The sequence below is a fragment of the Pavona decussata genome, unplaced genomic scaffold (genome assembly GCF_977016875.1).
Source record: "Pavona decussata unplaced genomic scaffold, jaPavDecu1.1 SCAFFOLD_232, whole genome shotgun sequence".
NCBI lineage: Eukaryota > Metazoa > Cnidaria > Anthozoa > Scleractinia > Agariciidae > Pavona > Pavona decussata.
In genome coordinates, this window is record NW_028145637.1 from 1,330,026 (window position 1) to 1,342,504 (window position 12,479).

The 12,479-nt window shown below is 40.5% G+C and overlaps 1 protein-coding gene across 1 annotated transcript in view; it reads right to left on the reverse strand.

Moving 5' to 3' along the window:
- Nucleotides 1-11,105, reverse strand: part of LOC146458658 (uncharacterized) — a 199,860-nt gene extending 188,755 nt beyond the window's left edge. The window contains exons 1-8 of the mRNA XM_085090500.1: nt 9,379-11,105; nt 7,036-8,330; nt 5,954-6,020; nt 5,408-5,714; nt 4,092-4,438; nt 3,133-3,368; nt 1,897-2,189; nt 959-1,294 (exon numbers count right to left, since the gene is read on the reverse strand). Of these exons, the coding sequence (XP_084946626.1) occupies nt 959-1,294; nt 1,897-2,189; nt 3,133-3,368; nt 4,092-4,438; nt 5,408-5,714; nt 5,954-6,020; nt 7,036-8,330; nt 9,379-11,104 (4,607 nt within the window). The 5' untranslated portion in view covers nt 11,105. The remainder of the gene's footprint in view (nt 1-958; nt 1,295-1,896; nt 2,190-3,132; nt 3,369-4,091; nt 4,439-5,407; nt 5,715-5,953; nt 6,021-7,035; nt 8,331-9,378) is intronic.
- Nucleotides 11,106-12,479: the final 1,374 nt, after the last annotated feature.

Here is a 12,479-nt window from a genome sequence, read left to right on the forward strand (position 1 = left end):
ACACTTAGAGAAGACAATTTAAATTGCAACTTGTTCAACAAATTCTTTCCCGCAGGCTCTTGAGTGCTGCGAAATTCCACCTTAGAATACACTTTGTCGTCAATCAAACGAACAGGTAGTTGGTCCCTGTACTGAAGATCGCCTTCAAACCTGTTTGTAAAACAGTGAAGTATTTAAAGGGGAGGTATCACGCGAATTTGATGTCATTTCAAAACTAATGGTGTGTGAAGATAGCGTAACATTGTACCAGCCTTTTATTTATTTGTTGTTATGTTGTACTGTAAAGTGTATTGTTTTTTGCTTGTTCCGTTATCGAGATAAAAATAAATTTAAAAAAAATAAATAAAAAAATGTTTGTCTGTCAGCAGAAACATAAAATTATTTTCTAGTTTTGTTTTCAATTATCACCCTAGTGCAATAAAACTGTCGAGTTATTACCTTTGGCTACAGACAGTGTAGGTCGGAATTGATTAAAACTTGAAAAATGCCAAGCTAACGTTTTTCAAGTTCACGCATTTTTGTTTTCAAAATGAGCTAGAACAGATCACGAGTTGTTCTTTTCAAGAATTGAGTTGATCTCTTTCCTCTAGTTGTTCTAAATTTTTTTGTGGCTATGTGAACGTCTCATTTCACCATTTTTAACCAAACAGGTCAGAAACACCATGAGACTTTCCCTTTAATGAGTGCAAAGACGTAAACAGAAGCGATTCGTTATGTGAATCGTGCCTTCTTACACTCCTCCCCCCCTCCCCCCCACCCTTCGTTACATAACGAGTCCTTTGCATGTGGTCAGGTGGTTGATTCAATGAAAGTAAGTTATTCTTCGTCGACCCTGAACAAATACAGAGTATACGTAAGATAATTGAAATATAATTCCAGGTGTTTATCTTAATAAAAAAAAGAGATCCTTAAATTAAACTCAACCTACTGGTTTCTCTATCCAATCACTTACGCTTACCTCAGATAAAAATCATCCATGTCCTCTTTATCAACTGGGCTGATTCCTCCTGATACAAACACAAATGCCTTATCACGCCCTGGAATCATTTTTTTCTTAGAGCTAACATCGCATGATATGATGCCTTCCTTTTCATGTTCTTGTTTTACTGCGTCTCTGAGGTGAGCCGGGCAACAAATGAGGTACAAAATATCTTGAGAATGAAGACGTTCTAATGGACGAAAGTAAGCAAAGAAGTTCGCGTCTCTTGGCTGTCTCCAAATGATGCTCGATAAATAACTAACAATCCCAGAAACACTGAAGTCCTCTTTGCACCAATCAAGAAAATAAGAATATCTGGAAAAGGTAAAGATAAGAGCAAGGTCAGCCAAAATAACCAATTAGGTTCTGAAATAACAGAATTAATAATTAAATGATAACTACGGTTCATTTAACCCCGTTTCAACTCCCAAGTTTTTAAATATCAAGGAAAAGGAAAACTACCATCTGAATACCACTAAATCTACTTTAAGTAACTACATGAACACATTTATTCAGAAAAACGGCCTTGTCCCGGTGTTTCAATGTTTGCTCTTTTGGAGAATTTTCAAGCAAACTGTAGCAGAAACATTGTATGGCCTACTGCTACAATAACTGCGAACGTTTTAGGTAGCCTTTCATTTTATCCGCTACATACTCTACGAATTAATCTGCCGGACTGTCATATTATGCTAAGAATGTTCGACTACTCTGATCTTACTTCTTGGGAACTCGATCTAAACTTTTTCTCCTGGTAATGGAACGGCGCAGAAAAAAAGTCTGAAAAGCTTCACGAATATCACAATTTTATCAAAGTCAGACTTAAAATGTTTCCGTTTAATATGACTACGAACAAATATGGCTACTGTATCCTCAATCCCATTTATTCAAAAATTGAATAGCATGACTCCTTTACATACCCAGAGAAGCGTTTGATTTGGAACTTAACAAACGCCCCATCAAAACTTGCAGGAGAGTCAAGATCGCCAGTGATTTCAAACCATTCTTTACTTTCTCCATCACTGCTTAAAAACAACACCCTGACGCGGCACACTGAAGGATCAGGAATTCCCTCCTGTTCACCGAGAAGAGAAACTGGCAGCTGAATTTCGGCGGCCTTTAAAAACTCGACGCTTTGGGAGCAGTCTATTCGCAGTATAGGTCCAGCAAACACATTCATTCCTTCCCATTCCTCACTCGCAACTTCTTGCACCTGAAAAATTAGAAGAGGAGAACAAAAGCTATGTCAGTAGAGACTTTCCTAGCTTCCCATTCAAGCGAGAACCTGTGTATAGTCCTTAAAAAGAACAGAAAACCGAAACTTGAAAAAAGATCGCCAATCATTCCTTTAAACCTCTCAAGCACACAATCACAAGCACGAAGCTTTCACAACCAGATATCAGATGTATTTTCAGGACTGACACAAGCAAGCGCAAGAAAGAGGGTCCACGCAAACTGTATCAAACACAAGCGCAACCACAAATATCAAATTGTGCAAGCGTGTTGGCGTTTCTAGTGTTTGTGAAATTATGTTTAAGAACAATAGTAAGGTGACACACGCAGGCATAATGCTTCATGTGATGATCACCTGTGCAAGGTTACGGTCCAGTTTAACAGAAGCTGTTTTCTTTGTTTGTTCTGCGCAACAAGGGTCATCCCGGTTTACAGTGGGTGAAGTAACGAGGCAAACGAGGCAAGGTAGCGCAAGCAGAAAGGAAAGAATATTTCCAATTGTTCTTCCGTATGTTTGCGTCTCATCGATTTAGTCATTTTATACGCAGGCTCCTTGAACTTGTACCACCTTATTTTTATGCTTACGCTCGCAGCGTGGTGTACCAGTCCTTAACAAAATCAAGTGAGGATACGTTACGGATGAACACTTGTAACCTGGATTGGTTGTGCCAGCACTCGTAAGAAAAGGTAAGTTACATCACGGGGTTAAAGACCATGCTGTAATAATGGTCACCTCACAAACCTACATCTAAGATTTTAAAGACGCCATTAATTGTGCAAAGACAGGTCTTTCATTCTTACTTAGTTTCTTCAAGGTCCCACAAGTTACTGGCCCCAAATGGAACTTCTGATCGTTTATTCTGCGGACAGGGTCTCAATCGACTGAGCTTAAGCAAGACCGAGGCTCACAACACCATACCTACCTTTAGTTGTACGGGAATCTTTGCTTTAGGTGGAACAGCTTTCTTAGGGACCGTAATAGTGACACCTGGAAAATCAGGATGGCTGAAGGTACCGCCAGTAGGTGTGATAGTGTAAGTGGGAGACACCCTCAGACGGCAAACCACCGCGTATGTGGAACACTCAGTTATGTCAGCTTGTACAACAGGAAAGCAAAAGTCTGGAATGTCTTTTGGAGAAGGGTAGTCATCCTCAAGGTCTGTATCAATGCGTGAGATAAGAGGAAAAAAAACGATTTAACTTATCATAAGGACATGGCGAGGAGGACTTGTAAAAAAGCGTTCCGGTGATTTACCCGGCAGAGAACGAAGATCAAACACGGTAAGGCACGAGAGGGAAAGCAGGGATTAAGATTGGTGTCATTGCCTTAATTGCGACTAACTTCATAACTCAGCAGAGAAACATCATCCCTTGTTTTGGTAACACTACTTTTCCACCCACGAGTTGCCTACTCATTAACTGGAAGATACAGGCGATTAACTTATAACTGAAATATCTTCTAAGTCCAGCAAAAGCTGATTTCTCAAGAAGTGTTTATCAGGAGAGCCTATGTTACTGTTTGTATGTTCTCTCTGATATGAATGAACATAAAAATCAAAGATAAACAGTGTGTACACCTATTAATCAATTATTTTTCCAGTTTGATGAATTCATCATAAATCCTTCTTTTGTCGTAAAAATGTGATTCCGTCCCATTTATCTGTTCAGAAGACCGCGTTAAGTTGTTTACTCTAAACTGCTGAAAAAGATTGATTTAAAGGGGCAATCATACACATTTAGCTCCGTAATTTTAAATTTTGCTGTAAACAAGGTCACTAAAACTGCAAAGAACATCTGAAAATTAGAAAAGAAAGCTAAGTTTGACAGTTCTGTCTTTTGGGTTGGCCTAAACTGTTATGCCACGTGAAAAACGTTCTCATACCAGATAATCGCCGAATGTCCTCACTTCCATCTACTTCTTCCCATTCATTGCTTTCCTCGTCGTTAAGTCTTTTGATCACCAGTTCATACCCCTGCAGGTCTGGGGCACTATGTGAAAGAACCAACTTCACCTCAGAGTTGAATTCCAAAGCTTGGTTAGTGTTTGTGGATATCTCAATCACGCTGCTGACAACGGCTTCATGCTCCTGGAGCGGAGGGGAACAAGCACTACATTTCCATCTGTGGACCACTATCAAGGTGGGCTCAGGCACAGCATCAGGGGGAAACGTAAGGTGGACAGCCCCTAGTTTGAGGTCCCAGAGGGCACCTTCACTTGTTATTGTTCCTCTAAAAGACAAGTTACAAAAGAGGCATATTATGAGCCCTGTTTATGAGCTAAGAGAGCATGAACAACTTGAAACCTCGTTATGATTTCACAGTCATGAGTCACGTATTTAATGTTTTTTTCTCCTAATAGGAGCACTCGGATTTCTTTTTTCCGAGTATGCCCGTGTCACTTTCTGGAATAATACATCATTCTCATTTCATTCACCAGGCTGGAAATATACCATCACATTTATTTCATATACCACACGTTCGACATTCAAATTCTAACAGTATGCAGGTTTTTTGTCCCATGAACCTAGTTTAATAGCCTTAGCTCCCACGAGTCTCCTGTAGCTCAGTGGAAGAGCATCCGAACTGGTAATCGGAAGGTCTTAGGTTCGACTTCTGATAGGAGCACTCGGATTTCCTTCCCCGAGTATGCCTGTGTCATTCACTGAAAATACATCATTCTCATTTATTCACCAGGCTTAACATATACCATCACATTATTTTCATTGCGCATATGCCACACATTGTCATTCAAATCCTAGCAGTATGCAGGACGTTTGTCCCATGAACCTAGTTTAATGGCCTTAGCTCCCACGAGTCTCCTGTAGCTCAGTATGCCTGTGTCACATTCTAGAATAATACATCATTCTCATGTTTTTTTCTGTTTCAAACAATTATAACGTTAACGTATACCCTGTGACAATGCCACCTACATTACTGATAACCATGGTGACTAGGTAGATTAGCTTTAAGCGCGCAGAGCTTTCTATCGAAAGACCGGATAACTGGTGATTCAAAGCTGGTTTCTGCATCGCATGGTGTTGTTTTGCTTACCCTGAAGTTCAAATGAGGAGCAGTAAAATAAACGCTAGCGATAGCCTTCTATATCAGTAGGAGAAATAATCACTCCTGCATTCTAAATGATGCTGCAACCACAGCCAGTTCATATATGAGTGTAGTTCGTTTCAATGGTTTACTCACTCGTGTATCCTTGTTTTATCTGAGTCCTCTTCAACTAGGACTTGCTGCGCCCCCAGCTGAAGTTCAGCAAGTTGCTGCAGCGGATCTTGCTCTCCCCCTTCACTGATCTCTTGGGTTTGATTATCGCTACTATCCTCGTCCTCCTCTTCCTGCTGCTGCTCCTCCAACTCCTCACTCTCCTCATCCTCCTTCTCCTCCTCCTCCACCCCGTCGTCCACGTCATCACTGCTTTCCTCCACCTCGTCGTCATCATCATCGCCGTAGTCTTCGTCGTCGTCGTCATTATCATCGTCAGGCTGCCGTTTGGCTATTAAGACGAGAAACATGATTTTTAACTAGAATTGTGTCGTCATTAGAAAACTGATTTCTCTCTCATGCACTGTATTAAACAGAAAAAAGGTACACCACGAGCATCATGGTCAATGTCGCTTAGGGAGTCCCAATCGCTCAAGGAATTCGTCTCCGAAAAGAGAATTCAAACATGAGACTCCTGGTATAACGATTTTGTTCTATAACATTGGCAAACATACAGTATGTTCAACATACTTCCTGATAAGAAAGAAGGAAGACGAAACGATGGCAAACGAAATGATCCCTTTTCCTTTTCGCATTTCTATAAATGAATAAGAAAGCTTTGTTAGAAAACAATTCTACATTCATACGTAATAAGTTCATATTTCTGAGAACATTTCGATTGGCATTTGCTTGATAAGTTCTTGTCACCTTTTTGACAGCTTTCTGATAGCTTCCCTAACTTACAAATGAAATTACAAGAACCCAGATTGAGAATTTGTCAAGTTCCCCATTTACGCAAATGAGTCCGTTAATCCGTTTCACGCAGTTCCTTGATTTAGTAAGTTACGAAAGACGCTAATCAAAAACTGCAAAATGTCAAGCGACAACGTTGTGACTCGTAGCACTAATTGATTACAGTATGGAATGGCCTTCTAGTGGTTATCACAAATGTGCAAATAACCGATGAGTTACCGACAATATTCGGAGAAGGGGCAGACTTGACATAAATTAAAACATTCTCACCCACTGTTACCACCCCCTCGCCACCCCCTTCCTTCCGTTTTTGAAGATGGAAAGCAAATGCTATTAGTATACACGTTGTCTGGTTTCTTATAGAACTAAAAGTTCTACATGTAAGTCTTTTAGGCAAAACACTAACCAAATCGCGTTACTGACACAAACTATATTAATTTAAGTTCCCGTTCTCCTTTAACTTCCTCACCGATAATATAATAGATTTCAGAGCCGACAAGGTGCATATACTTGGCCATTCTTTTAGTCTATGTTGCCCCTTTATAGCGAGAGAATGTGCAGAATGAGATCTCCGGTTTGCATCCCGGCCACCAAAAACATTGATCGCCAGGTAACACAGTTCGGGCGTTGAATTGCGCTTGTAAAACATTCATTGCATATTATATCCTGCAATTTGTATTCAAAAGTTACGCTAAATAGCTGTCCAAAATCGTATTAGTACCGGACACTAAAATTCAATTTAACGGTAACCGAATTGCAACGCAAGGTGCTACTGGTAGCTACTGTTTGGTTGCACTAGTTAATTAATTCTTATGTACTTCAACTGATAAAGCTGCTAAAAGACGAGAACTGAGCCATACCTCTAGCAACTTCTCGTATTTCCTCGCCTTCTCTTCATTGTTTAGCAATTTGGCCAGCTCTGTAAGAGTTTTGAGAATGTCAATTCTGTCTTGTCCTTTTATCTCTGCCTTGTTCTTTCTCCATCTCTTCTCGTAGAATCTAAAGGCATCGTCTTGGTAATTCCTGTGCAAATCTTCTTTACGGAGGAGTTTGCACAATCTCAGTAGGGTTTGTAGGATGTCTTCTCTCTGCTCATAAGGAAGCTTCTTCGTGTCTGGTGATTTCCATGCTCCCTCGTAAAACCAAAGAGCTTCATTCCGATATTTCTTCATAGTCTGTCTGTCGGCCTCTTGTCCCAGTCGTTCCTCTATAGAATCAATAATCTTCCTGTTGGAGGGAGAGAACTCAAATTCTTCGAATTGTTTTTCTTCGTCCCAGCAACGTTTATAAAATTCTAAGACTTCTCTTTTGAACGCTTTCTTTCTTTCACCTCTAAGCACTTCTTCGTAGCTTTGAATGATTCTGTCCCGTACTTCGCTGTGGTTCCCTTGCCCTAAGGATTTCTCGATCTTCCATGCTTCCTCATAGTACTCTTCAGCATCCTCGAATTCCTCAAGACTTCGGAGAATCTCCGCCATTTGGAAGGTGCTCCGAGCGGTCAACGGGTGATTTCCAAGAATGTCTTTCCTAATTTGATATCCTGTCTTAGCATACTCGTAGGCAACCTCGAAGTTTTCCAACCAAGAGTACGAGTTGGCAATGTTCCTGTTAAAAAGTGCCGCGTTTAGAATCCCGGGTATTTTAAGTTTCTTTGCGAGATCCAAAGCCTCTTTATAACAATCAATAGCCTTGCTAAAATCCTTCTTTCCTTCGTAAACTGTACCAATCTGACTTTTAAAAAGTGGCACGTCAAAATGCTCCTCTGAGCCAGAAAGATCTCGACGCATCTCGTACGCTCTTGTATAGAACTCAATCGCATCTTCCGGTTTGCCTAGTTTGTTGTGGCAGTTACCGATTGCATTCAAGCATCTAGAAATGCTCGTGTGACTTTTCAAAAGGCCTTCCATGATTTTGAGAGAACGATTTAAGACTTTGAGCGCTTTGGGCAAATTTCCAGCTTTGTAGTAAACTTCACCCTCCACATACAGGTAGGAACTTCGAGTGAGCTTGTAGAAGTCCGTCTTCCTGCTTTCGTTCTGTACTCTGTCGAGTGATTCCTCCGCCGCTTTTAAGACTCTCTCTGCTTTTCGCCATCCCTCCAGATTTAAAACCTGGAAAGCTTCTCTGCAACGCATTTCTGCCTGAAACATAGAGCCTATCAAGATAAGGAAATAACAGAAAAACACCAAATGTTATTTAAAAGAAAGGTACTTAATCTTAAATACTTTTAACTCATAAAATAGCTATAATTCGCGAAAACGGACAGAGGGTTACGGCGGATTTGCTGATCACAGACCGGTTAGATACCAATTTGCCGTCGAAATTGTACCTTGATTCAATCAAACTAAAAACCTTATTCCCACCAGGAAAACATTGTAAACACATCAAAGAACTGAATTTAAAAACTCCTTCAAAAGTCATCGTTGAATTAATTGAACTCGTTTTTTACATGAGCGTGTAATTGCTAGGGGCAGATAATTAGCTACAAGCGTAATTTTTTTATGGAGTTGGCCCCTGGTCAATACATCTATCTGAGTCTTCTATATTCACAAAAACGATCAACCGATCAACCATGTAACGGATTAATTATTTAATTAGCCAATAAACAGTGAGTTAATCAGTCAGTCCGTTAATTGTTTGGATCATTTCACTTATTAATCACATGCAATTCACAAGAAAGTTAATATAATAATCGGACACAGGTGAAGCGAATCAATTTGCCTATTGTAATTTTGAGACGTATCATCACTTAACAATTCAACTATCCACTGATCCATTCAACTGTCAATCATTCATTCTGATTGAGGCAGTCAGTCAGTCATGATCACTACACCAAACTTAATCAATCATCTTCGATAAAATCCACCATTTTAACTTGGTGCAAACACTAGGTACAGTAAAATAAACAAAGTGCTGGATTGGGAAAAAAAACTGAACTCGCGATGTCAAATAATTTCCGTAACAATCTTATCAACTGGTCAATTGTACAGAATTTTCTGTTCAGATATAAGAAATGTAGTTAGAATCGAGACGGTACAATCGCTTTTTTAAATTTTTCATACGTTTTCCTATAGAAAAAAAAAAACGCCATTGAGGTCTGCATAGATTTCCGGGAAATTATTTGCAGAATAAAAGTATCCAAAAATAAAACAAGTCATTACATGTTTTCGAGTCCAGCTATCTTTGGTCCAGAGATATTTTACCTTCTTTTCCATCTTCCTCTACTTTTTCAGCCCATGCATTAAAAATCTTCCTTCTCTGCTGTCCATCAAGCATAGCTTCAAAAAGATAACAAATCATGATGCTCTCACGATGTTCCATTGGAATCAGCAGATAGTCAGACTTCAAAGAGATATCCAAGGCAAGTTCAAAGTTTTGTTTGTCAAAATCAAAGCTGTTGAAAGCCTTCATATATTCCTTGTCCAAAAGGGCTGAAATATCCCTCATCTGCGAAATGAAATGCTTACAGAAGTTGTCCTTGGCTTTCTGGTAAGCTTTGGCAAAAGCCTTACTGCTCCCAATACTCTTTAGAAACTTTCGCATCAATGGATGAATGTCATACAGAAGTTCTTTGTCCTCAGGAGCCGAGAGCACTCCACTATTTCTTATTCCTTCCATTCGAATAGCAGCCTCTGAAGGATCTACATCCAAAATCTTAGCAGCTGCTTCCAAGGAAAAGGAACGGCAAAACAACGACACTGAAATAGCAGAGTCTTTAAGCTTTTGACTTGGAAGGAAAAAGAACATTTTTCTCAGGCAAGACAACTGCTTCTCGTCAATACCTTCTTCCCTAAAATCAAATGTTTCTCTTTCCTGAGTTGCCTGTCCTTTAGCTGGTGGCGCCGTGTCTTGAGGTTGTACTTCTAGCTCCTGTTCGATCGTTCCGAGGAGCTTTTCAGCATCAGCAATCTCCTGCCTTAAGATGGCTGCCATACCATTAAGCAACAAAGGTTTTCCTTGGCACATTCCAACTAGTCTCTCTCGCTGATTACCTTGAATGCTAGATGTCCCATGCGTTTGAAGAAGTTCACCAGAAGACTCTTTCCCCAAACCTTTTACTTCATGATTGTGAATGTCGAGAGGAACACCGTGACGGAACTCACTTCTAGATGTCAATAAAATCTTTAATTGCACCTTGTCTTCACCAGTTTTGGAAAGAAGAAGCCGCTTGAGAAAGGTGGCAAAACTTGCACTAAGGTTTAAGGCAGATTGCCCGGTTCCACCGGAGAACTGATCAGTATTATCGAGCAGCAAAAGGATGTCGCTTGTGCTGTGTTGCTTGACTTGCTGCATTTTCGCAATAACTGGATTCGCTTCAAAGGTCACTGTTGTCTGCTCAGTTCCAGCCGATAGTGCTTGCAAAACGTGAAAGTGAACGTCGCTCATATCATTTATTCCCCTTAAGTCAACTTTGAATGCCGTACCTTTCCACTGGGATAACGCTTCAGTGGCAAGCCTTGTCTTGCCGACACCACCGGATCCGTACAAGTTAACGACGCTTGATCGACCACTAGTTAGCTTTGTCATAATATCCGCCAAGTCGCCCTTTCTGCCTGTTAATTCTTTCCTTTTCGTTTGCTCTAACGAGCGGGTTTCTTTGAAGCTTTGAATCTTTGTTACGATTCCTTCTTTCGTTGATGTCTTTGGAGTGACAATAAATCTCTCCAGCAACGTCAGATTGTCCTCCGAAAGGAGACCTTGGTTTGCAAACAAATACAGACATGAATATAAATCCTCTTCTCCTTGGGCATTGAACTTCCCTTGAAAATTGCTTTTGATAGACGATACAGTGTGTTTAAGTTCCTCTTGACTCAAATCAGCGGTAACATCTTTCAACAGTTTTTCAAAACGGGGAGAAATCCCCCGAGTCCCCGAAGCTGTTCCAATGGACGCCATTATCCAACGCTTCGGGCTTCGCTGTCGTGACATGACGCCACGAGGCACAAAATTTATGCGGAAGTGCGTGATTCACTATGTGTAATCCCGATAGAGCGAGATAAGTGATGATATTTTGGTAATGTTATTTTATAAAACGGCTAACGGAAACAATACGAGTGTTTGTTTCGTTGCTTTGATTGGATTAATTTGAAAGGAGCGGAAGGTAAGGGCCATTCGGGGGCCCATTACCAATTCAGTTAATTTGACGATTGAAATGCTTTAAAAAGATCAGTTCGCACGTTTAATAACCAGTACTTTTATCATAATGTCACTCTTTATCGCCCGAATATGTGACCTGGCTCATCAATAATCTGTGCGTCTGAGACACAGATCGGAAGTTCAGAAGATTTTAATTGATTACATAAATCGTCTTGTCTTACAAGGGTGAGTCTGACAATCGACCAGCTTTTGGCCGTCAGAAAACCCTTAGGCACCGGGATGGAAGTGACTGATGCGTTATGGCCTCACGACGTCTATTGCGAGAAGCGCCCTCATCAACATTCGACTACCACAAACAGAGATTGAGTGATTAATCCAGCTGTTTAACTAACTCTTCTTGACTATTCCACTGAAATAAAAACCTTCACTTGATTACAATTTCCTAGTCACGGATGTTTAAACCACACGTAGTCAAACACCTTTTCGCTTTCATTCCATCATTCGTTTGTTTGTTTACTCAGCGTGCGATACTTAACAGTTAATTGGCCCCCATCGTGTTTTGTCGATCAAATTTTGATCGACAAAAATTAAGCGACTCACCTAGCAAATCCCGGGGGGGTGGGACTCTCATATGAAAGGGGATGCTTGTCGGGAATTTTAAATTAAACTCTTAAAGGAGACCAATTTGGGCATGGCCCAAACTTTTTTGAAACATTTTAAAACACAGTCATACAAATTAAAAGTACAGTAACTTTTCGCGTGCAACCCCAAACGAGACCTCCACGGCTAAATATAATGGCGTTTTTCCCAGAACACCCTAAGTGAGACCAAAATCCGAAATTTACACCCCTAAGCGAGAAGACAAACATCCCCGCCTCTTTCGTATGAGGGCCCCCACCCTCCCCTCCCCCCCCCCAGCTATCCCAGGGTCTTCGCTGTTGTTCGCCATTTAAACATCGCGTAGACCCTGGGGACGAACTTGTTCAACAACCGGAAATGAATATCCATGGCTGTTATTGTTTTTTCTCTCAATCAACAGAAATAACTGAACAGGAAGCCAACCATGCAGAAACGTAAGGTGTGAGATGGCAGACGACAGTTTTTTTCTTTCAGCTAAGACAAAATGTATCTGTTTGTAGCTTTACTTTCCCTCTCAAGTCTCATAAATTTAGTTCAATTTTTAGGAAAATTCCAATGTTCTAGAATC